Genomic DNA, 25750 nt, shown 5'->3' with positions numbered 1-25750 from the left:
AGGGTTACCTCTCACAGCAGAGCCCTTGTTGTGTTTCCATTGTGAATCTTACTTTACAACCAACTTTCTTTAACAGCTGATGGATATTATAGTATTTTTTCAAACTTTAGGATTATGTTTTTTTTTGTTAACATAATTAAATTCATATTTAGTTGCTTACTGAAATCCACTGCAAAGCTTAACAAACATGTTCACTTCTAGCTTTCATTCCACATAATATCTGATGGAATCTTCTTCTGCAGCTGACATGATCCTCCTGTGAATCTTCTTTTCTTCTGCCCGTCTTCTTATCCATGTTTCCATATTCAGCAGGATTATGCAGCGCATCACCATCATCCTTATACATTTTCATCTCCGAACGCGGGATCTAAACAAAGCAGGGGAGCTGCTTAAAGATCCATTGTCTGGCAGCACCACTAGTGGTCAGACGCTACGCTGGGAACCTGTGAGCTCAGTGAAACGGTTTGTTACATCCTGCAGGTTTTAATTAAAATGTAATTATAAAAAGCTCATCACCTCAGCTTTAAGACTGAAGGCTGGACCCTGTTAGAATATATTACAGTGTCGCAGCAACAGAGCAGGGCGGTCGTCCTTACAGTCATGAATAATTTCGCCATCTGTATTTTCATCACAGTCTGTAGATTCCATGTGCTTCACTACACTCAGCTTCACCCTGCCTTTAAAGGGATACTTCACCCAAAATCGATAATACACCAATTTTCTACTCACCGTCATGCCAAGGATGGGTTTGGAGAACTTTAGGAGTTATCAAAACGCTTTTGGAGTTCCAGGGGGGGTCCGGCTGGCAATGGATTTTCATATAATGGCAGCGGATAGAGTTCACTTTTGAATTGTCCAAAACACACACTATGAAACATCCAAATCAATGAGCACTCCGTTACATTTACATCCAATAGTTTACAACAACGAATGAACATCTCGCAGCAAATCTTGCGCATGCGCACAAACATCAACAGAGCCATTGGGAGCTGCTGCTACAACAAGGATAAACACAGAGATCAAATACATTTTTTGGACGATTCAAAAGTGAGCTCTATCCACCGCCATTATATGAAAATCTGTTTCCAGCCGGACCCCCCCTGGAACTCTAAAAGCGTTTTGATAACTCAGAAATTTCTCCAAACCCGGTGAAGTGAAAATTGGTGAATTATCAATTTTGAGTGAAGTATCCCTTTAATTTGTCTACAGGTACATTATGTACATATACAGTATAACCATGGTGTAAAGAAAAGTGCAACTCGGTCTCCTTGGTTTCCACAACACACACATTTGTATGCCCTCTCACACACACACACACACACACACACGCACACACACACACACACACACACACACACACACACACACACACACACACACACACTCCTGACAGGTGGCAAACTGGCAATTAGTCAGCCCCCTCAACAAAACCCTTAACAAAGTTCCTACAGAACGACCTAAGAGGGCTGAGCTGCCTGCACACACACACACACACACACACACAAACACACACACACACACACACACACACTCACTCAGGCCTGCTCGTGCCTCCACCTCCTCTCCTCTGACCTTCCTCACCCGCCCATCGAATCAGAAACCGCTTGTCTCTTTTTCTTTGAGTCAGCACCCTTCCGTTCCTCCGCTCCCCTTCCTTTTCTCTTTTCGCTCTCTGCGTGTCTTTCTCTCCCTCTTTCACACTCTGATTGACCCCTCCCGCTCCGTCTCTCTCCCTCTCTCCCACACACACACACAGCAAGGTGTACCTGTGCCTCCTCTGATGTGGCATAAAAACAAAAAACCACACACACACACACACATGGCCTTGAGTGTACAGCATGTGAAGGATGGGTGATACTGAGAGAATGGGAGGATAAGAAAAAAAGAAGAAAGAGAAAAAAAGGAAGGATGAGGAAGGTAGAGTAGAGGTGAGTCAGGTTATCTCTGGTTCCCTTTGGAAAATCCCCAAACGCACAGCCAGGGTCTGGTTGTCAAGGTGAGAAGCAGAGAACATCCCTCCCTCCTCCTCTGTGCACTCGCCTGCACCCTCTCCAGCTGTTCTCATTACACTGCGTTAGTGTGTGTGTGTGTGTGTGTGTGTGTGTGTTTCATCCCCACTCCATTTGTCTGCGTGTGTTTGTGCTTGAAGGGTCGTTTCATGCGTAAATCTTGTTTATTCATCCCTGTATGCAGCCAGACGTCACGAACATGTGTTTACATACATGTGTTTGCCGATCGGTGTTTCTCCCGCCTGCCTGTAGATGTGTGTGTGTGTGTTTTCTGGATGCTGAGAGCCCATCAGCCCTGGTCCAGCTCCAGCACTCCTCAGGGCATCCCTGTAAATGCCAGAATGTTGGCACAGACGAGGACCCCTCTCCACCCCCAACTGCTAAAAAACTTCTTTCTCCTCTCTGTCGGTCAACAAACTCGCAGACGCGAGCTCGCGAGGGAACTCGGAGGCCAGAAGGTGGAAATGGGACAGAGAAGGGACCTTTTAGAGCCGGCGCTTGGGCCTCGTTTGATTCACAATGAGCTGGGAGAACTGTCTGATCATTCAAAAATCAATTCCCCTCAGGAGAAGTGGGTCATTTTCTCACGTCAAATTCGATTTTCCGGCGTCGATTCTTGGCCTTGAAAACAGCTTAAGGTTAATTTGGTAGCTGCTCTCCAGCTTTCAATCACGTCACATGATGTATTTGCTCGGCTTCAGATGTTTAAAAAGCATTTTAAAGCTGCTGTGATCAATTTTTTTTTTTACATTATCAATAGATCAAATACTGTACAGGTGAAAGAGGTTCCTAACTGGGACACATTCTCTAAACTTCAGCCAGCTCTGTCTTTCCTCTTAAGTCTGCAGAGCATTTTAGGTTCCTTCAGCGCCTTCTTTTGGTTTTTGCTCCTCTGAGCTTTTAGCTGAAACCTGCTACATGACAACACAGTGGAGAATTTAGGAAAACAACATCCCTGATGAGTTGGAGGAAACCAAAACATAGCAAAAAGAAGACAACTTTGACATTTGCTGTTTATAGTTCATTTTTGAATTTGAAAGCAGCAATAGACAGAGGAAATTTACAAAAAATGTTATTGAAATGAAATGTCATTTAAAGTCATGCATAATTGAGCGTGTGGCCACACTGAGGGGCAGATGGGACAGCATGTTTGCTTTTGCCCATTTTCAGATTGGCTGTCAGGTGGAGCTGGCGCTGCCAAGATGGCAACGGTGCAGCAGCTCACTCTGAGCTTCAACACCACTCTTCACAGAGGCTGCGGCCATCTTTCCCTGTCTGTGATATAATTGTATCACATGTATTTAAAGGGGACATATTATGGAAATATCATTTTTTGAAGGCTATTTAACATATACCGTATTTGCGTCTTTGTCTTGCCTTCCAGCCCCCAAAATCCGAGAATCAACAAAAAAAATCTGTAATTTTCAGGTCAAAATCCATGTGGTTTTATGATCTGTTCCCTCAGTTGTCATCCAATGATGTCATTAGTTTTCAAATTTGCATAACATCACCCCTACCTGTGAGTACCGGTACCGGAAGGGGTGGGGCAAGCAGTGGGTCATTTGCATTTAAAGGGACAGGCACTGAAAGCAGCCGTTCTGAACAGGGCTGTTTAGAGAGGATGAAAAGAGCTGTGATGTTTGATCCTTGGGGGATTTTGACCAAAGCATGTCACAGACATGTCTTTAAGACAGCTGGGAACTATTTTAATTTGTGGAAAAGGGGCAGAATATGTCTCCTTTAAATCATTGTCTTGTTTACATCAGGAAGTTTTATAAAACCCTGTAATAACAGTAACAGAGAGTCCTTTGAGCTCAGCTTCAGTTCTCACAGTCCTTGTGTTTTCCTCCACTCACACACAGCTACAGTGAAAATGACACGTCCCTCTTTTTCAGAGTGAAGCATCTTTTGTCTGTGAATATTTCCAAACGCCACCGTTAACCAAGCTGTAGCACAAGTCAGCTGGAAAAATGTTGCTTTAAAAACTCAAGTGAGCAGACTATTTGCTGGTGCTGCTGTGGGATTTGACAAAGTTGCTTTGAATGTCAGAGGTTGTTTTTCACCTTTTTAACACCCGGGCCGGCTGGTACAGTACATCACCCTGAGAATACACTGCTGTGTTTTTGTTTGTTTGTTTCGGGAAGGGGGGGTTCTCCTCCCTAAATGCTGAGTGATGCTTTACACTCAGAGTCTGAAAGAGCCAGCACTGATGATAAGACCTCGGAGAATAGCGGCATGGCTGAATCTTTCCCATGCATAAATTAATAAATGATAATTACTCCTATCTTAAGACAATTATTGAGCAGGCTCCTCCGATGCCTCCTCAGCTGTTTGTCCTCCATTAAAGTTGTTTTTCTGCCCATTTGCTCAGATAATAATCAGCTTTTTCGGGTAAACAGGCTCACCTTGCTCTGTGTGCTTTCAGTGCTGATTCTTATCCTTGTGACAGCGGTTGCATCTGCAGGTAAATATTTCATCATTCATTACACAAGAACAAAAACATCCTGCTTTATTTCACTTATAGATGTATCATGTTCCCATTAAGATTGTAGCTGCTAGCAATATTAACACTCAGCAGCTGACACTGATCTTTGATATGTCGATGATCTGAATACCTCCATCAGTCTCTGTGTATCAGATCAAACATGGACTCTTCATCTTCAGACCATTACGTGTCATAAAGCTGACAGAGTCACAAAAACACACTGAGGCAAGTGAAGAAATTCTCACTTCATGATCAACCCAGTATATTTTTATAACCTGGAAATCCCTTTAAACCCCCCGACCCCCCCACAGGATATTTTTTATGACAGTTTGTGTTTCATTGGATAGTGAAGTGAAGAGACAGGAGGGACAGGACGGACAGATGGAGACAGGAGATGGAATCTGACAGACAGTTGAGTGATGTGAAGTTTTCAAGCAGGCTTGATATTTTGACCTTTGTCCTGACTCCTTTTCTCAAAAATGAAGCCATCAGCAACGTTAACCCCCCTGTACACGTTGGTTTATCTAAACACAGAGATGACTGAAATAAGAGTTTAGATTAAATACTCTCAAAGCTGTGTGGATCAATATGTTTACATTAAGAACAAATGAGATTACATAATGTAATGTGCACAGGGACAGCTGCTAGGCCAGATTTGAGAGGTTTATACTCGAGTCACTTGGCTGAAATCATTATTTCTGATATAAAATCAAATTGCATTAGATTTAATGAGGAGGACATAATGGATTGCTGCAGGGAAGACGGGCCATCACCCTGCTCCCATAACAAAATGTCACTGGGCCTGCTACACTGGCTCCTGCATTGTTGGAGTAAATAAGCAAATGGTTATGATACTTAAATATTGTGTCAGCAGGATAAACTTTACACATGACAGCGTCACGACTGGTGAACTTAAGGTAATCACAACTCTGCAACTGTGCGCTCACTGTTTTTAGTGTTGTAGAGCAGGCGTCTTCGTCAGTTTGGGGGTCCTTGGCCTGAAAAACGTTGGAGCAGAGACCCCACTATATTAACAACAACAACAACAAAAGTATATTAAACTGGGCCCAGGCCTTGTATAAATGTAGCTTGTATTGTGCATTCAATATTAAGCTATTCAAATAATACAAAGGTTCATATATTTCTGTTTTTTCAAAACATACAGTGAGTAGTACCTTGTTCACTGATACCAATGCCAGTATCAACAATGTCTGTCAACTGCATGATAATCTTGCAGAGAAGCTATTCAAATTGACGTTTTTATTTGAAATATAAATGTGGAAACTAAAAGATTAAGATTAGGAGGCCTTTATTGTCACTGCATTAAAATGCAATGAAATTGCAACTGCCCATCACAGTGGTGGCATACATACTTCAAATCATACACATAAAAAAAACACATAGAGCATAAAAACAAAGGACAAAGGCAAACGATATAAAACATTGTCTAATCAACCAGAAATTCCACGACCCCCCTGCAGCACCTCTGTGGACCCCCTAGGGGTCACAGATCCTCTGTTGAAGACCTCTGTTGTGAGAGGGCAAGATGGCGTCGTAGAGTAAGCACTGTAGCTGAGTGAGCTCCGGTGGTATTTGTCAGTTTATATTTCTGCATTACATATTTGAACGGTGAAAAGTGTGGAGTCTTGGACGGGAAGTGTTTTAACATGAGCCTGGACGATTATTTTTTCAAACCTTCGGACAACATGCCCAGAAACACGAAAAATTTGTCAAAAAGTATCCCTGCTAACGCTGAAAATGACGAAGAGCTAAGTGCTACATCCGAGACACCGGACATGGATGTTAGCTCGGGCTATACGGAACCAGGTATTGTCCAAGCCCTGGACAGAATAACCGACAACCTGACTAAGGTAATTGACAACAAAATTTCCACTGTCCTGGAAGCCATTAAAGAACAGACCTCGCAGCTGCAGGCGGTCGCCACCCGAGTGGGCGAAGCGGAGAAACGGATTGCTGATGTGGAGGCCACCGCGACATCATCGGAGGCAAAGTTAACGCGTCTCGAGAAGCAAGTGAATGATATGCGGGAGCACATTGACGATCTCGAAAACCGAGGTGCGCAGGTGCAACATACGTATTGTCGGTGTGCCGAGAGCTTGGAAGGCTCAGATTCAGTGAAATTCTTCGAAAAGTGGATCCCTGGACCATCTCCGAATGGATACAAAAGCAGGACGGCTGAAGCTCGACCGGGGCGCACCGGTCCTGGCACCCAAACCCGGCACCGGTCAACGTCCCAGGCCGTTGATAGTGAAGTTCATAACTTCACTGATAAGCAGCGCGTGATTGGAGGCAGCTCGTCGGCTCGGAGCCCGCCCGGTCTAACCAAGACGAACCCCACAAACAAGGGGACCCAGAATCTCCTTCTTCAATGACTACTCAGCCGAGGTGGTCCGGAGACGGAAAGCTTTTGATGACATAAAGGCGCTGGGCTGAGGAAAATGAACATGGACTACGCGTTAACTCTACCCGGCCACTCTGAAAGTGACGGTGAACGGGACACAGAAGAGATTTGACACCCCAGGGAAGCGCGCTGCGCTTCTAAATTCACTGGAGCAGAGACGTTGAGGACACTGCATCCCAGTGATGTGTATGTCAGCAAACCTATATGGTGTTATATTATCTGATTTCATGCATACACATTACGTGAGTATGTTCTGATTGCTCCTCATCCGCGCATATGTGCGTATAATATCTTATGTTTATCAGCAAATTTTGTCCATGCACCAAGTTATGGCCACCGTGAGCAAACTTAAGTTTTGTTTATTCTATGTGTGAATGTCAGGGAAGAAGAGGGTGCAGCCTTATTCATTTACTATTATCAGGCCTGTTTCTTTTTTTTTATAATGAGGCTTGCACAGAGGTGTGGAAGATGTTTAAAGTGCCCTGCAGGTTAGGTAGCAGGGATAGCCCCTATTTGTTTTTGTATAATAGTTCCTGTTCAGATTTGTTTTTCTCCCAGCTCAGTCAGTGATATTTTGCTGTTAGTGACTTATATATCTATATAAAGGGTTTATTTAAACGGCATGGCAAGTAATAAACTACGTTTGTGTACATGGAATGTAAGAGGGGTCAATAGTCCGATTAAAAGAAGAAAAATACTTACCTTTCTGAAAAAAGAACACATTGATATTGCACTTCTACAAGAAACACATCTGGACGATGTGGAACATTTGAAATTACGGCAGGGTATGGTTGACCAGGTTTTCTTTTCCTCATTTAATTCAAGAAGTAGAGGGGTGGCAATTCTTTGTGAGAAAGAATCTTCCTTTTTCAATGATACAATGTGTTAAAGACAAAAGTGGCAGATATGTTATAATTAAGGGGGTCTTACAAGGCACTGTTGTTTCCATACTGAATATTTATTACCCCCCTGCTCACCCATCAGATTTTATAACTAAAGTATTTCTGGATTTCTCAGAGATTCACTCAGATATTTCCATAGTGGGTGGAGATTTTAATTGTATACTGAATCCCCTTTTTGACAGATTCCCACACAAAGTTTCGCCTCTTTCCTCACAAGCTAAAGCACTCAATTCTATATGTAAAGATTTAGGATTTGTTGATGTATGGAGGACAATTCATCCTTCGGATAAAGAGTACACTTTTTTTTCTGCACCCCATAAATGTCATACTAGGATTGATTTTTTTTTTTTACCTGGGCTCTCCTTACACTCAGTTTTATCTTGTGAAATAGGCAGTATTGTCATCTCAGACCATGCCAATGTGGTGCTGGATCTCTCCCTTAGTGGTATGGGAAGCAGAGTAAAATACTGGAGACTGAATACAACTATTTTAAAGGACCATACCTTTGTATCCTATTTTAATACTGAGTTTAGATACTTTCTGTCTGTTAACTCCGAGTCAACAGATAACCCTGCCCTCCTGTGGGAAACTATCAAGGCGTATACGAGAGGGGTTATTATTTCATTTTCAGCCAGCAAACGGCAGGGAAAACTGAGGAAGCAAAATTTGTTAACGACTGAACTTAAAACAAAAGAAAGAACCTATGTTAATTTTCCAACTCCTGCTTTATTGCAAGAAATATCTGCAATTAGGTCAACTTGGATAAACCTCCTTACGCAAGATGAAGAGACCAGACTTAAAAATTTACCAGACAAAGATTTTATGAACATGGGAATAAGCCTGGGAAATATTTAGCATACCTTACCAAAAAAAGATCAGAATCACAGTCTATTGCAGCCATTTGTGACGCTCAGAAACAATCGCATATATGATAATAAGTTCATAAATGACACCTTTAAAGAATTTATTGTAGGCTGTATGCATCTGAGCAACCATGTGATGCACTTGACCTAATGGAGAATTTCTTTTCTCAGCTTAGTTTGCCCACTCTATCAACCGAACAGCAAACCAATCTTAATGCTCCTATTTCCAAAGAGGAAGTATTGAATGCTATAAAAACCTTAAAAAACGGAAAAGCCCCTGGACCCGATGGGTTTGGTGGTGAATTTTATAAAGAATTTGGTGATTTATTAGCAGGACCCATTACTTGACTGTTTAATTATTCCTTCTTACATAATACACTACCCCAGACTTTAAGAGAAAGCAAATATTTCTTTCATACTGAAAAAGGGGAAGTGCGCAGAATCCTGTTCTTCTTATAGACCGATAGCTCTTCTCAACGTGGACCGGAAAATACTTTCAAAAATCCTAGCTACTCGACTGAAGACCTTTTGCCTAAAATTATAAAAGAAGATCAAACAGGTTTTAATAAAAGGGCGTTAACTCCCGTAATAATGTTAGGCGCCTTCTCAATATAATTCAGGCTTTTCCAGCAAATGGATATTGATGGTCTAGTGCTTTCTCTTGATGCTGAGAAAGCCTTTTGACGGGTAGAATGGGCTTATTTATTTTTTATGCTTTAAACAAATTTGGTCTTGGGGATAATTTCATTGGGTGGGTTAAAATTTTGTATGATAATCCGCAGGCGGCTATTTTGACTAATGGGCTTAAATCGGAACAGTTTTCCATTGTACAGAGGAACGAGGCAAGGCTGCCCCTTGTCGCCCCTCTATATTGCCATTGCCATCGAGCCTTTGGCAAGAGGCCATAGGATGGCACCCATGCTATACGAGGCTTGCAAGTTGATTATGAGCACAAGATAAGTCTGTACGCATGATGTTTTGGTATTCATAACCAATCTGGAGACATCAATAACCATCTCTACTTAACATTATTGATCTATTTAGCAAAATTTTCGGGGTATAAATTAATTTGACCAAGTCTGAAGCCATGCCACTTGGGGAGTCTCATTTCGATACCGGCTGCCTTACCTTCCTTTCCCTTTAAGTGGGTTCCTATGGGTTTTGTATATTTAGGTGTATTCATAAACTCCTACATTTAAGCAAATGTATAAAGCCAACTTCATTCCCCTATTTGAGAAGGTGAGGCAGGACTTGGAGCGTTGAATTCTTTGCCTGTCTCCTGGCTAGGGCGTATATCCTTGATCAAAATGAAATGTACTACCTCGATTGTTATATCCAATTTCAAATGATCCCGGTCATATTTTCAAATAGGGTGATAAAAGACCTGAATGGCTGGCTAAGCTCTTTTATATGGAGCAAGCGCAGACCAAACTCAAAATGGCTACATTGCAGCTCCCAGGTTCAATAGGGGGTTTAGACTACCAAATATTAGAACATACCAGCTAAGTACTCACATGAGGTACATTTATGACTGGGTTGTAAACAACTCAAACTCTATTTGGTTGGGTGTTGAGGCTTCCCTTTCAAAATATCCATTAAGGGACTTAACTGTTTTTTAAGAAAATTTAAAAATATCAGACTGAGTTGTAATTAATCCAGTTACGCTATAATACAGTTAAGGCCTGGCGATTAATGTGTCGACTTGAGGGAAGGTCAAAGTTCACATCTGTTTTTTACCCTATTGTGAATAATCCAGATTTTCAGCCTGGGATGGTCGATACTGGTTTTAAAAAGTGGAGGGATAAAGGTATGTTCATAGATTGAAGGATCTATTCTCTGATAATGTGATGATGACATTTGAACAAATATAGAGAAATATTCTATCCCCAGATGTGACTTTTTTCGTTACTCTGCAGATAAGGCCATATGTCTTACATAGTACTACGTTAGTTGAGAACCATGAAAGTTCTCCTGTTGAGAAATTAATATTTTCATCAGATAGAGAGATATCTGTAAGTTTACTGTATAAAGCTATGTTTCTCGCGACCCCAAATAAGTTTGCAGAAGCTTAAAGGCACGTGGGAGAAGGGAGCTAAATATAATTATTGAAGATGAAGAATGGAGGTAAGAATGTCTGGAGACATGCTAAGTCAATTTCAGTTTGTAATCTGTGCCCAAGCAATGCAGTTAAAAATTATACACAGAATGCACATATCTCCCAACCGCAGACATTATTTCAATCCGACCTCTCACCCACTTGCCTTAAATGCAAGATTGAAATTGGTACCCTAACTCACTGTTTTTGGTCATGTCGAAAACTGCAAATGTATTGGTCTAATGTATTATCTGAAATGGAGAAGATATTTGGTTTAAAACTGGAGATGGACCCATGCCCCTTATTATTGGGCCTCCAAATCGTCGTTTAACATCAAAACATAATAAGAGGCTGTACTGTATACTTGCTTATGCAGCGAGAAAGAATATTCTGTTACAATGGATCAATGACAGGGTACCAACTGTTAAAGGCTGGCAAGGAGTAGTGTTTGATCTAGTGCCATTAGAGTACCTTACATGCATATTACATTTAAGAACAGACCAATTCCATAAAGTTTGGGAACCCTATTTGAACTATGTAGAGCCTGGTGTCTCTTGTATAATGTTGCAGGGATTTTCTTGAATGCTCATACTGTATATTTTTTCTTACTGAACCCTAATTATATAGATCTGAGCTGACGGTGGTTGTTTTGTTTTTGTTTTTGTTTTTTTTTGTTTTTTTTAATTATTTGTTTTGTTTGTCTATTTGTTTTGCTTTTCATTCCTGTGGACCATATTATGTATCCATCCCTTTCTTGTAAAAGTTAAAAATCAATAAAAAATATTGTTAAAAAAAAAAAAAAAAGAAGACCTCTGTTGTACAGTAAAACATCACAAGAAGAGATCCGGCGGCATAACTGGTAAATCAAATACAGCAAAGACATGGGGCTCTATTTTCGTAAACTAGCGCAGGCGCAGCGGATCTGCCCTGCGCTTCACCTTCGCTTCGCCAACGAGGCGTGTCCAGGAGCAGTTTGCAATTTTCCTTCGAAGCGCAGCGGGGCGCATCCCGCCTACTTCCCTCCCACCGGCGCAAGTGGCATAGAGGGAGGAGAGAAGGCGTGGAGTGGGTTTGACACAGCCGAGCCACCAATCAAATGAGCTCCTCTCCTCTCCTTTAAATCCGCCGCGCGCGAGGCACAAGTTTGATTTCACCGTGGAAGAGGGAGGCAATTGACTGCCCAGCGCGCAGTGCGCACACGTCACCAAGACCTCACAGGCAGGTTTCCACAGTTCCAGGCACATTTAAATGCAATTAATAATCACAATAACCACTATTTATTGTATCTGAATCAGCACATACACGTTTATCTATATCGATTGTCCCGTCACACTGATGACAGATCAAAGGCTGTCGGCATGCGTAATGGAAACTCAACCTGACTGAATTAACACAGATGAAACCAGGGAGGGACTGAGACAAAAAAGCAGCCGTGGATGTCCCAAGAGCAGGTGTTGACACTACACACTGTGCCGTTGCGATGATCGCTATATTGATTTATTTACTTATTGATTTATTAGCTGGGCGAGCGGCCGCATCGTCACGCGACCATAACAAATAAAACTGAAAACAAATAAACTATCATCTCTCACAGCAAGTGAGACGGGAGGAAACCGATGTTCTGGTCCGGTCCAAGCTGGCAGTGTCCGGTCGCGCGAACAGACCTCACGGGCTGATGATGCAAAAGTAGTCTGGGAGGGAGGAGGTTATGATGTTATCCAGGTTTGCTCTGACATATTGAGAGCTGTTGCCCAGTAAAAAAAACAAAAACAAAACACACACACACACACACACCTACACTTTTTCCATTAATAAAGACACTCATATTTAGTAACCTATATTTAAACCCGTGTGCACAGATCACAACATAAACAAACAGCTGTGCGTAACGGAGGCATCGCGGAGCTTCTCTCTTTTTCTTTTTTCTTTAGAATTTACCTGAGATGGAGATGTGAATATCTGCTCACTATGATGCCGAGGCTGATTGTGGTTTTCTGAGAGGGATGATAGTTTATTTGTTTTCAGTTTTATTTGTTATGGTCGCATGACGATGCGGCCGCTCGTCTGCTAATAAATCAATAAGTAAATAGTTGTGCCAGGAAAATAGAGCCCATGATCCTGACCACAGTCCCCTGAGTTCAAGTCCAGCCTGTGGCCCTTTGCAGTCTGGTCCCTCCATGACCTTCCTGTTGGCAGAAGAAAACCAAAAAAAAAGAAAAATGCCCCCAACATGAAACATGAAAATCTTGAGCTTGAACCACCAACCTCATTAAAACCTTTATAAAAAACCCTGTAGGTGCTAACAGGCTTATTTCTGGGCTTTAGGTCTCATCTCTGCAGATCTCTACAAGTTGAACTTGACTTCAAAGAAATGCCTCCACACTGTAGAAAAGTTGTGTGTTGTCAGTCTAAATGTCTCATCTGTCCCACCTGTCTTATTAAAGCATGAACAGAGCAGTGGGCTCAGCAGCAGCAGCAGCATTAACAGCAGCAGCATTAACAGCAGCAGCAGCATTAACAGCAGCAGCAGCAGCAGCAGCAGCATTAACAGCAGCAGCAGCAGCAGCAGCATTAACAGCAGCAGCAGCAGCAGCATTAACAGCAGCAGCATTAACAGCAGCAGCAGCAGCAGCATTAACAGCAGCAGCATTAACAGCAGCAGCATTAACAGCAGCAGCAGCAGCAGCAGCAGCAGCAGCAGCATTAACAGCAGCAGCAGCAGCAGCAGCATTAACAGCAGCAGCAGCAGCATTAACAGCAGCAGCAGCAGCAGCAGCAGCAGCAGCAGCAGCATTAACAGCAGCAGCAGCAGCAGCAGCAGCAGCAGCAGCAGCATTAACAGCAGCAGCAGCAGCAGCAGCAGCAGCAGCAGCAGCAGCAGCATTAACAGCAGCAGCAGCAGCAGCAGCAGCAGCAGCAGCAGCAGCAGCTGCAGCAGCAGCATTAACAGCAGCAGCAGCAGCATTAACAGCAGCAGCAGCAGCAGCAGCAGCATTAACAGCAGCAGCAGCAGCAGCAGCAGCAGCATTAACAGCAGCAGCAGCAGCAGCAGCAGCAGCAGCATTAACAGCAGCAGCAGCAGCAGCTGCAGCAGCAGCATTAACAGCAGCAGCAGCAGCATTAACAGCAGCAGCAGCAGCAGCAGCAGCATTAACAGCAGCAGCAGCAGCAGCAGCATTAACAGCAGCAGCAGCAGCAGCATTAACAGCAGCAGCAGCAGCAGCAGCATTAACAGCAGCAGCAGCAGCAGCAGCAGCATTAACAGCAGCAGCAGCAGCAGCAGCAGCAGCAGCAGCAGCAGCAGCAGCATTAACAGCAGCAGCATTAACAGCAGCAGCATTAACAGCAGCAGCAGCAGCAGCAGCAGCAGCAGCAGCATTAACAGCAGCAGCAGCAGCAGCAGCATTAACAGCAGCAGCAGCAGCAGCATTAACAGCAGCAGCAGCAGCAGCAGCATTAACAGCAGCAGCAGCAGCAGCAGCAGCAGCAGCATTAACAGCAGCAGCAGCAGCAGCAGCAGCAGCAGCAGCAGCATTAACAGCAGCAGCAGCAGCAGCATTAACAGCAGCAGCAGCATTAACAGCAGCAGCAGCAGCAGCAGCAGCAGCAGCAGCAGCATTAACAGCAGCAGCAGCAGCAGCAGCAGCAGCAGCAGCAGCAGCATTAACAGCAGCAGCAGCAGCAGCAGCAGCAGCAGCAGCAGCAGCAGCAGCAGCAGCAGCAGCATTAACAGCAGCAGCAGCAGCAGCAGCAGCAGCATTAACAGCAGCAGCAGCAGCAGCAGCAGCAGCAGCAGCAGCAGCAGCAGCAGCAGCATTAACAGCAGCAGCAGCAGCAGCAGCAGCAGCAGCATTAACAGCAGCAGCAGCAGCAGCAGCAGCATTAACAGCAGCAGCAGCAGCAGCAGCAGCAGCAGCAGCATTAACAGCAGCAGCAGCAGCAGCAGCAGCATTAACAGCAGCAGCAGCAGCAGCAGCAGCAGCAGCAGCAGCAGCAGCAGCAGCATTAACAGCAGCAGCAGCAGCAGCATTAACAGCAGCAGCAGCAGCAGCAGCAGCAGCAGCAGCAGCAGCAGCATTAACAGCAGCAGCAGCAGCAGCAGCAGCAGCAGCATTAACAGCAGCAGCAGCAGCATTAAAGGGATAGTTCAACATTTTGGCAAATTGGCCCATTGCCATAATTGCTATAGTCATAGCAGTAGGTTCGTTACCTTTAATTGTAGGTGTAAGCTATTTTTAGTACAGCGGAGCGCAGCAGCTGGCTGCTCAGAGCGGAATTTCTTGGTTTCCCTCATTAAACTCATCAAATTCAACATCCCAAAACTCCACAGCGCTTTTGTAGACAAGTTGTGAGCTGCACAACCACCACGCTATGAGATAATGACAGAAGGATACGAAACGGAGCCGTTTTCGAGGTAAATACATACAAAACCGCTGATGCGCGTTGCGTTCAGGGACAGTTTTTCAGCAAGCAGTCTCCGTATTTACCCTGTATTTACCTCGAAAACGGCTCCGTTTCGTATCGTTCCGTCATTATCTCATAGCGTGGTGGTTGTGCAGCTCACAACTTGTCTACAAAAGCGCTGTGGAGTTTTGGGATGTTGAATTTGATGAGTTTAATGAGGGAAACCAAGAAATTCCGCTCTGAGCAGCCAGCTGCTGCGCTCCGCCGTACTGAAAATAGCTTACACCTACAATTAAAGGTAATGAACCTACTGCTATGACTATAGCAATTATGGCAATGGGCCAATTTGCCAAAATGTTGAACTATCCCTTTAACAGCAGCAGCAGCAGTCTGCTGTGTCTGGATGAAGCTGTAACCAGCAGCTCAAGTAGCATGAAACCATCATTTACTGGAAGCTGTAAAAACTCAGTCCATCTCCTCTATTTCCTCACTCATGTCCACCACAAACACAAACACAAACACACACCACACACATGTGCCCTATCAGCTCAGTGGAATACATTTGTCCTCTGGGCCGGTCGATAAGTGTCTGCGACTCAGAGCCTGTGGATTAACCTGTGCTTGCCTGATCGCGGCTTGTAAGTCGTTTTAAGTTGCTCATGCTCGGTTGCGTCGCCGCGTCGCTCGTCCAATCAAAGACTAATCCAGCTTTTTTTTTTCTTTTCTGCCCTAATGCTTATTGACTTTTCACAGAGGTCTTACATAGAATCAATCCCCCAGCCCAGCAGCGGGAGGCGCCGTGGTTAACGGGGCCACGTGCCCGTGAGCGCGGATGAATAATGTCTTTAGGTGTCAACTGATGGAAATGAGACGTGTGTGTGTGTCGTTAACTGGTACTGCTCTGTCTCTTCTACTGTGTGTGTCTTTTTTTTCCTTCTCTCCTTCTCTTCTTCTTTCCCTCCTTTCATCTCATCTCCTCACGCGCCCCTCCTCTTCCCTTCCCTCCCTCCCTCCTTTCCCTCTTCTGTCTGTGGGAGTGAGTGATGAGGTAGACGACCGCTCCATCCGTCACTGTTGATGTTGCGAGTGTGCGCGTGCGCCCGTGTGCGTGTGGATGTGTGTTTGTATGTGTGTGTGTATTCATGTCATCTGGTGCCGGGTGGCCTCCCACTGATGTAAGAGGGATCTGTCATGTCTCTCTGTCACAACAGCAGACACGCATGAGTGCATGTACACATCCCCACACACACACACTTAAACACACACACACACACAGACTAGTGCTGCCTCCTCTGAAACCATCTGTGTGTGACAGAGGATTGTAGTAATTTTAGTTTTAAACCGTGTTGGACACTTTTTAATGATCCTAACATGTGTCCCCCTCACTTTTATTTTTTTTAATGTGTAAAGTCAAACAACACAAGACACGTGTGGTGATGACAAGAATAAAAGACAAATACAGAATAGCAGCTGCGACAAACATGGAACTTGACGACAACATTACTCTGTGATGAATCACGGCCAGGCAGTGCTACAGTGCTACTAACAAAAGTAGCAATAACACGAGCAGTAGCAAAGAAAAAACATAATAACATAATAATTACATACATTACATAATAATGAAAAGTTAATATTGATAGACATAGCGAAGAGTATGATGAGAGGTTTTACGTGTGAAGGGTCTCTCACTTTCTTACTGCATTTGTATGAGAAATAAGGGTAACCCTTTAATTTACAGGCTGCTAATTACGTGATAATGTCAAGAAATATTCAAGAAATAACAAGTAATTGCGTCATTATGTCTAGAGATAGCCCAGAAATAACTGATTGTATTGACAATTGCAAGAAAAATTCTGGCCTTCGCAAAAAATTCAAAGCATGAAGAGCATGTGTCATATTTTGCCCTTGAAAAACATGAAAAACATGACATGAAATTGACTGTTTTTTCTAGGCTATTTCTTGACCTTATACTTCGCAATTACTGTAATTGTTATTTCTTGACATTATCATTTAATCAACATCCTGTAAATTAAAGGGTTACCAAAATAAGGACTCTGTGTTGTTTCTGAAGTCAGTTCAATGTAACATTAAAGGCAGCTGAATGCCTCAGGAGTGAACCAATAATTAATCCTAGATCACAAGACATTCTTGCTCAGATGTAGAAAACATTGTGGAGTTTAGTGGAGAACAAAAATGCAAATTCTGCATTTATGGCTGTTTTTACAACTCAGGTTGTTTCCAGCGCACTAAACCAGAGGCTTTCTGGGGGAGCTGAGTGTTTCACAGTGGAGAGCAGTTGATTTTGTAGCAGCAGCAGCAGCAGCAGTGACTGGAGCTCCACGCGGCCTGTGTGTTTGGAGCAGCCCCTGCTGAGCACAAGGGGAACTGCAGCAGCGGTTTGTCTGGGGGTTGTTGGGCTCAGGTGACAGATCGCTCAGTGTTTTTATTAGTCGGAGGCTCTGCTGTAGAGGCTTGTTAGGGGCGCGGGGTGAGGAGGTGGGAGAGAGTCGGCCCTCTCCGCAGTTTATGATGAATAGGAAATGATCAGTCAGAAATCAGCCTGGAGTGGAGTCAGAGTAAACGCTCGGCAGACAGATGTGCATCTGTCCCCAGTGTGAATAAATGACTGCTTAATAGTGTGTTATCCCATAAAGCAGCCACGCTGATGGCCCCTCTGTGGATAAGTTTGTGTGGCTGGCTTCTGGCCCGAGACCAGAGATTTATTTCATTTAAATTAATTTTGATGTGTGATGTGTGAAAGTATCGACGCAGGAGAAGGTGTTGTTGTTTTTTTCTCCACATATTCACAGCTGCCAGAGAAAAGAAAAAGAAAAGAAAAGGTATAATGGTGAAATACTTGTTTTGGAAATATTCCTCCGCCGCTCCAAACACAGAAGAATGAATCACATTAAGTGTGTGTATTGTGTGTGGAGGTGAGTGTAGTCATCCAGCCATGCATGCAAGCTGCACCAAAGTCGTAGTGTTTTCCTGCTGGGGGACTTCGTCAGTGCAGCACCATTACACTGAGCCAAATTACATGAAATATTAAAGGCCTATTTTACAAGAGGAAATCATAAATTAAAGATTCTCTGAAAGCAGAACTGATTTGGCCTCATGTTTTTTTGCTTGTCCGATCATGTTTACTGACTGGAGGTCAGACTGCACACACTTCAACGTGAATTTAGAATTGGATGCCCTGTCTGACTGATTTGTGTGCATAATCATCTCAAAGACCATCGTTTGACAGTTGCATTTTGCAGGAAGCTGCAGGAGACGTTTGAAAAGAAATACAAACCCTGATGAGAAATTCTGTTCAGCATGCATTATGGGAAGTGTAGTATCTAGAGCCTTTGGAGAACGACCAACACCAGGGAATAAAAGTCAAGATCATGTCAAGAAGGTCTGTGCAGCTTTGATGGCAAATGTTGTTTTAATGAATCTATAAACTAAATCACTGGGCTATCTGTTCAAATGAGAAACATTTTGGTGTTTTTGTTGCTGTCAGCATTATAAGTGCCAGTATAAAAATGATTTAGCAATAATAAACTTGGAATAATTGCATATCTTTTTTATAGCACTTCTCAAAACAAGGTTGCGAGGACAAACAGGAGATAAAAAGACCAATGAGAATACGGCTCCTTAATGTCTTAATCTATACAGAGAGAGGAAGAGTTTAAAACTCTGCCACAGAAAATAAAGTGCTGTTGGTGTGAAGTTGGTTGGATATTAAAGGAGACATATTATGCCCTCTCTCCAAAAATTCAAAATAGTTCCCAGGTGTCTTAAAGACATGTCTGTGACATGCTTTGGTCAAAATCCCCCAAAGATCAAACATCACAGCTCTTTTCATCCTCTCAAAACAGCCCTGTTCAGAACGGCTGCTTTCAGTGCCTGTCCCTTTAAATGCAAATGAACCGCTGCTTGCCCCGCCCCTTCTACTGGTCCCAGGTAGGGGTGGGGTTATGCAAACTTGAATCCTAGTTACATCGGAAGACAACTGAGGGAACAGCTCGTTAAACCACATGGATTTCAACCTGCACATCACAGACAAACACTGAAACATATGTTAAAGAGTCTTTGTGATATTGTGATATTTCCATAATATGTCCCCTTTAAGACTCTGTTTTGTTAGCATATGATAGAGATCATTGGAAAGTAGAACTGGATGATGATTTTCTGCCAAAAGTCACAAGAACTTATCAGAGGGAAAAGCCTGTTGTAATATATAGCCTATATCTCCAGAGCACGGCTAAAGCTCCATGAGAATGAAATATCAGGGCAAAGAGTCGTCATTCTTGTCATTTGGAAGTATAACAATACAGTCTGCAAAGTCTGTTTTTTAAATGTCAGGTGTATCACCATATAATGCTGTGTGTGTATGTGTGTACGTTCACCGCTGGAAGAAGTAACCCCCAAAAGATACCTGAAGAGAGACAGAGAGAAAAAGAGAATACTGACCTCAGGTCAGGGACGTCCATCCTCAGAGCTCAGTTTCCACCCTGAAGGGAACTAAATGTGTTTTCCCACCAGGAGAGTCTGTTAGTTCACCTGTTTCGGTCTGGTCCAAATGCAGTGTTTATTTGTTTCTGTTTGGTGTGGTTCGCCATCACATTGCACTTTTTGCATGTGGACCAGTAAACAAAGCCACATGTACACTGAGGTGGTTAGACACACAGGGGAAAGTAAACAATCACGGACAACTTGCACACTGCACTCACTGTTCTTATTGACCTGGCTCATACACCTTCAGACATTCCTAGAACATTCTGAGCATCAAGAGCATTTAACACAATGTCAGATTTATGATTCTGTTCTCATAATCTTACAACGAAGAAGACGGCTGCCAAGGAGAGCGCGTGTTCTCATGTGCGCCAATGGTGTATGCTTTTTGCGGTCGGATTGAGGTCAGGTTCTGGTTTATGTGATGTGATGATGTTATATTATATTTTTTTCTGTGCAATATAATATGATTAGCCAACATTCAGAAGTAGTAGTTTTGCTAAAAAAAAAAAAGGATTATCTTGACTTCAGGTTCAACAGACCTTCTGTTTGTTATTCTGGCTTTAAAGGAGACATATTATGCCCTCTCTCCAAAAATTCAAAATAGTTCCCAGGTGTCTTAAAGACATGTCTGTGACATGCTTTGGTCAAAATCCCCCAAGGATCAAACATCACAGCTCTTTTCATCCTCTCAGAACAGCCCTGTTCAGAACGGCTGCTTTCAGTGTCTGTCCCTTTAAATGCAAATGAACCACTGCTTGCCCCGCCCCTTCTACCAGTACTGGTACAGGTAGGGGTGGAATTATGCAAATTCAAAAACAAATGACATCATTGTATGACAACTGAGGGAACAGAAACAGAAAATTACAGATTTATGTCAAAAAGTGATATTTCCATAATATGTCCCCTTTAAGGTTTTTCAGGTGAAACGATGTTGATGGTCAGAGAAAACACTCAGAGAATCTCTGCAGCCTTTGCATCGCTCCTCTGTCGCTCGCTCTCTGTGGTCTAATGGATGATGAAAAAGCTCTCCTTTGCACGCTAGTTATGATACAGCCTTAACACACACTCTCTGACGTGTGGTACACACACCCCGCGCACTAGACTCACATCATGTGCCAGACTGGTTTTAATTCACATAATGAATCTATTAATGAACTTTGAGCATGTCTGTCTGCGGGGTGTGTGAGGTGGTGATGAGGCTTTACAAAGCTGCCTTTAATCCTGTCAATTTACCCCCATACACACACACACACACACACACACAGTGCAGAGAAGATGAGATGCATCCCACCGCAATGTAAACACGGCTAACGATAGCGATGTGATTACACCGTCCAACAGTATCCAGACTTTAGATGGGACTGTACCATTAGACCGGTGGTAATAGGTGGACGAGGGGATGAATGGATGTGTAATTAAAGAATGGGTGATACAGTCAGTGTAATTACCTTGTTTATGTGTGGTACAATGGATATAGGCAGGCGTTAAGGCCCCGCGCCTGTGGTGAGGAGAAGAGAGACCAGATAGAAGACGGAGAGAGAGTGAGAGAAGGGAGAAATGAATGAGAGAGTGAGATAGAGAGAGAGCAAACTCCTTATTCAGGCCTTTTCTGCTCACCCGTCACATCAAGGCTCCAAATCAATCCTGCAAATTGGTTTGTTCCTCGACAAGGTTACCAAATGACGGAGGGATGGAGGGACGGGAGTGGAGGAGAGGCAGAATATGAGATAGAGAGGGAATATGTGAGAGCTGTAACGAGAGAGAGATGAGGGTGAAGGGGGTGAGGGGGGGTGATGTATTGTCTAATGCAGAACTGTGTGTGTGTGTGTGTGAGAGCTGAAGGCCGACGACGGGGTCGTTAAACTACAGAGGGGGTGTGGGGGGGGGTGAAGGATCTGGTTGATTGTTGTTTGTTACAGGTAAACTCAACCAGCTGAGTTATGACTTCCCCGCTCGCAAACCACTTTGTCCGTGCGGCAAACGGGGCGTGCGCACGTGTCGTCGCCCCGCGAGCGTGCGCCTTAGTTTGTGTATGCGGCCGCTGGATGCTCCTGTAACCCTGTCACCATGAAATGTGGAGCCCATTTCCTCCCATTCCCAGCTGAGCAGCGGTTGGAATTGGAGAGTAAATATATAAATAATAGAAGAGATAAAAAATGGCAGATGCTCCAAATGTGTTATTCTTCTCCTCTGACCTGATGTGCTTCTGTGTTTCTTCTCCTTCTGTGTGTGTGTGTTTTAGGAACACTTCACGCCGGAGTGCAAGTTTAAGGAGTGTGTGTTTGAGAACTACTACGTGACCTACTCGTCCATCCTGTACAGACAGACCCAGTCGGGCCGGGCGTGGTACATCGGCATCAACCGGGACGGACAGGTCATGAAGGGGAACCGGGTCAAGAAGACCAAGGGAGCTGCTCACTTCCTGCCCAAACTCATTGAAGGTACCACCCATTCATTCAGACTTCCTGTCTGAGCTGGAATATCTCCCATGATGCTTTTATTGTGTCTCCGTGTTTGATGCATTAGAACAGTGAAGTCTTGGACCTGCAGGTCACTGCTGCTGGTGCTTCAGGACAGATTACCAACCAGACAAACAGAAACCAGCACCACTTAGATACAATATTATTCACTTATGAGCTGATCGACAGTAAAACACTGATGGTGTTTGACACACTGGTCGATGGTATACACTGTGTGAAATACAGGGAGACTCCTTAATTATCAGGTCAGACACACTGAAAGCTTCAACTACAAACTAATTTCAGGGGGGTCTCAAGAAAAAGTTTTTTAAAAAAGGGTTAGGGTTAGGGATGTCATTATTTCAAGAGTAAAACTTTTAGTCAGAAATATACAGTAGCTTGATATTTTGTTGGAGTGTTCCCTTGATTACCCAATTGTTTCTTTTAAGAACATAGGGAGAGACCAATAAGCAGGTAGCTCCCTCATCAGTGTGTTGTGCCTTGTGGCAAGAAATGTTAAAGGAGACATATTCTGCCCCCTTTCCACAAATTAAAATAGTTCCCAGGTGTCTTAAAGACAAGGCTTTGGTCAAAATACCCCAAGGATCAAACATCACAGCTCTTTACATCCTTTCATTTTGGGGCCCGGAAGGCAAGACAAACACCCAAATATATGTTAAAGGGATAGTTGCATTTTTTTTTAAAGTGGGGTTGTATGATCTACAAATAGCCCCTAAGTACTTTAATTGCAGTAGAAGACTCTCTACACTCCTCCCGTTAGCAACGCCAGCCCATAGCCCTGCCCAGAGATTTACAACATACATTGTTGTGAATGGACCCAAAGAAACGGCCTATTTTCACGGCCTAAAAGAGGTTTTACGTGAAAAAAATTACACCGTTCCATTGTTCGCTATAATATAATTTTTTCCAGCCCCTCAAAGTGCAGGAAAAACGCAGTTTTTATTTGGACCTAACCAACTTACGTATCCCTCCGCCCAGGGTTAGCGCCCGCCGATCAGCAGTTGGTTAGCTCCAAATAAAAACTGCGTTTTTCCTGCACTTGAGGGGCTGGAAAAAATTATATTATAGCGAACAATGGAACTGTGTTTTTTTTTTTCAGGTAAAACCTCTTTTAGGCCACAAAAATAGACTGTTTCTTTGGGTCCATTCACAACAATGTATATTGTAAATCTCTGGGCAGGGCTATGGGCTGGCGTTGCTAACGGGAGGAGTGCAGATAGTCTGCTACTGCAATTTAAGTACTTAGGGGCTATTTGTAGATCATACAACCCCACTTTAAAAAAATGCTACTATCCCTTTAAAGAGCCTTCAAAAAGTGATATTTCCAAAATATGTCCCCTTTAATTGTAAGAAGCACCAGTAAAAACAGACCCCTGGAAGATCGCAGGATAACTCAAAAACTGTATACATCTAGTTTTTGGGTCAAGTTGCTCCTGAGCATTTTATGATACTGTACAGTTTTTTGTATTCAAAACACACGGGAAACTTGAACCACATCACACATTCATGTAGATGGTTGTAGCCAGCAAGTTTTCCTGAACCTCACAAAAACTACTTATGTTTGATGTCCCATGAACAACTGTGGTAGCATGTGAACATTTACCTGCATCACAGTCACTGTAGAACAGTGCTATTTTAATATTTATCAAGTTTAAGAAAAAACAATGCCATCACTTCCAGGAATATGACAGAAGCTGAACAAGACACCTCAGTAAAAACATCACAAATGTGAGCCATGTTACCTCGGAGTAGTGAGTTAGTTTGCCTGAGACAGAGATACATGAGTTATATGTTGTCATATAAGGAACACAGCAAAACACTGATTTGACTTCACTGATCCCAGTTTGATAAGATGCAGAATGTATAAATGAAACAGTCTGACTGTTACACAATTAAAAGCAGAACCCAACAATATGTAGATGTACAGTGTAGCCACTTACACACCAGCTGTTGTATTAAATCAGTAATTGATTCACCTAAGGCAGAAACGACCTTTTATTTTAAACCTGTTCAGAAGCATAATGACCCCGGCCCTAACCACAGCCCATTATGTTGTCATCCTCCACTTTATTACATTGCTCTACTTTCTGTGTACTCTGCATAAACTTGTAACAGAGGTCCGTCTGTTTCTCTACATCTGGGAGCTACAGTCCACTGTAAAGACACTTCTTGTTTTTATTCCTCTATGTTTTTACCTACAAGGTTTCCATATATTTTAAAGGGATAGTTCAACATTTTGGCAAATTCGCCTATTGCCATAATCCCTATAGTTTTAGGAGAAGGTTCATTACTTTTAATTGTCGGTGCAGGGTACTTCCATGTTTCCCTCATTAAACTAAATACACAATCCAACAACTCCAAAACGCTCTTGTGGACAAGTTGTGACCTGCACATTCACCACGCTATGAGATAATTATGTATAATGTAATATTACAACACATGAAGCAAATATTTGGAACTACTTGGGCGTGAAATCACTCCGCCCAGCAGCCGTATCTGGAATGTAGTTCCGGCTATGCATTTACCTCTAAAACAACTCTGTCTGGTAACGTTCTGTTATTATCTCATAGTGTGGTGAATGTGCAGGTCACAACTTGTCCACCAGAGCGTTTTGGAGTTGTTGGATTGTGTATTCGATGGGTTTGATGAGGGAAAGGCAGAAATACCATATGCCTCCATAGCGTGAGCTGAGCAGCTTGTATCTCTGCCCCGCCGATCGAAAAATAGCTTGCACCAACAATTAAAGGTAGCCAACCTACTGCTATGACTATAGGGATTACGGCAATGGGCGAATTTTCCCAAATGTTGAACTATCCCTTTAAGTGAAAATATTCCTATGTGTGATTTGTGAATGTCTCTGGCTGATTCTAGTGTCTCTAGTTTCCATCGATATTTGAAGACATGTCAATTGTCAATCAAAACATCTACAAACACTGAACTGTGTTTCATCTTGTCCCCCCCCCACCAGTGGCCATGTACAGGGAGCCGTCTCTTCACGACGTCGCTGAGCAGAGTCCGCCCAGGAAAACGCCCAAGACCTCCAGCGACTCGCCCGTGCTCCAGAACGGCAAGAAGGACCCTCAATCCAAAACCAAAACCTCCTCCTCCTAGCGCTCAGAGACACGAGAGGGGGGAGGAGGAGGAGGAGGAGGAGGAGGAGGACGGGGAGGAGGAGGACGAGGAGGAGGGGGGAGGACACGGGGCACCGGGCACCAGCGGAAAAAACCTGAATAGGGTTGTTAGGGCTACTCCCCCCTCCCCACGCCCCCCCACATCCCCCCGCTGCCACCACCACCACCTGCTGCCTGCTACACTGACCCCACAAAAAAAACTCTGTGTACCACAATGCAACTGGTGTAAAGCTGAAAAATAGAAGAGGAGTGGAGCCGGCCGATGGGAAGCCCCTTTTGCCCCCACAGCCCCCCCCCATCCACACCAGCCCCTCACCGTCTTATTCAATAACCTCTGTGGTGATCAGAGCCTGGGATGTAAAAGCAATAACTCCATGAAGAGGTGAACAGTCGCCTAGCATCGTATAGCATGTCACCCCCCCCCCCCTCCCCCCAGCGTGTTAAAGCAGCTGGAAG

General features: G+C 43.7%; 1 protein-coding gene across 1 annotated transcript in view; it reads left to right on the top strand.

The window, feature by feature from the left end:
• The window catches only part of fgf11a (fibroblast growth factor 11a), a 146201-nt gene extending 120907 nt beyond the window's left edge, over nucleotides 1-25294 (top strand). Inside the window, exons 4-5 of the mRNA XM_085806192.1 lie at nucleotides 21926-22124; nucleotides 25132-25294. Coding sequence (XP_085662318.1) covers nucleotides 21926-22124; nucleotides 25132-25274 — 342 coding nt within the window. The 3' untranslated portion in view covers nucleotides 25275-25294. The remainder of the gene's footprint in view (nucleotides 1-21925; nucleotides 22125-25131) is intronic.
• Nucleotides 25295-25750: the final 456 nt, after the last annotated feature.

Source organism: Trachurus japonicus, chromosome 18 (genome assembly GCF_045865225.1).
Source record: "Trachurus japonicus isolate A0001 chromosome 18, Traja_1.0".
NCBI lineage: Eukaryota > Metazoa > Chordata > Actinopteri > Carangiformes > Carangidae > Trachurus > Trachurus japonicus.
This window is presented reverse-complemented; position numbering and strand designations above follow the sequence as displayed.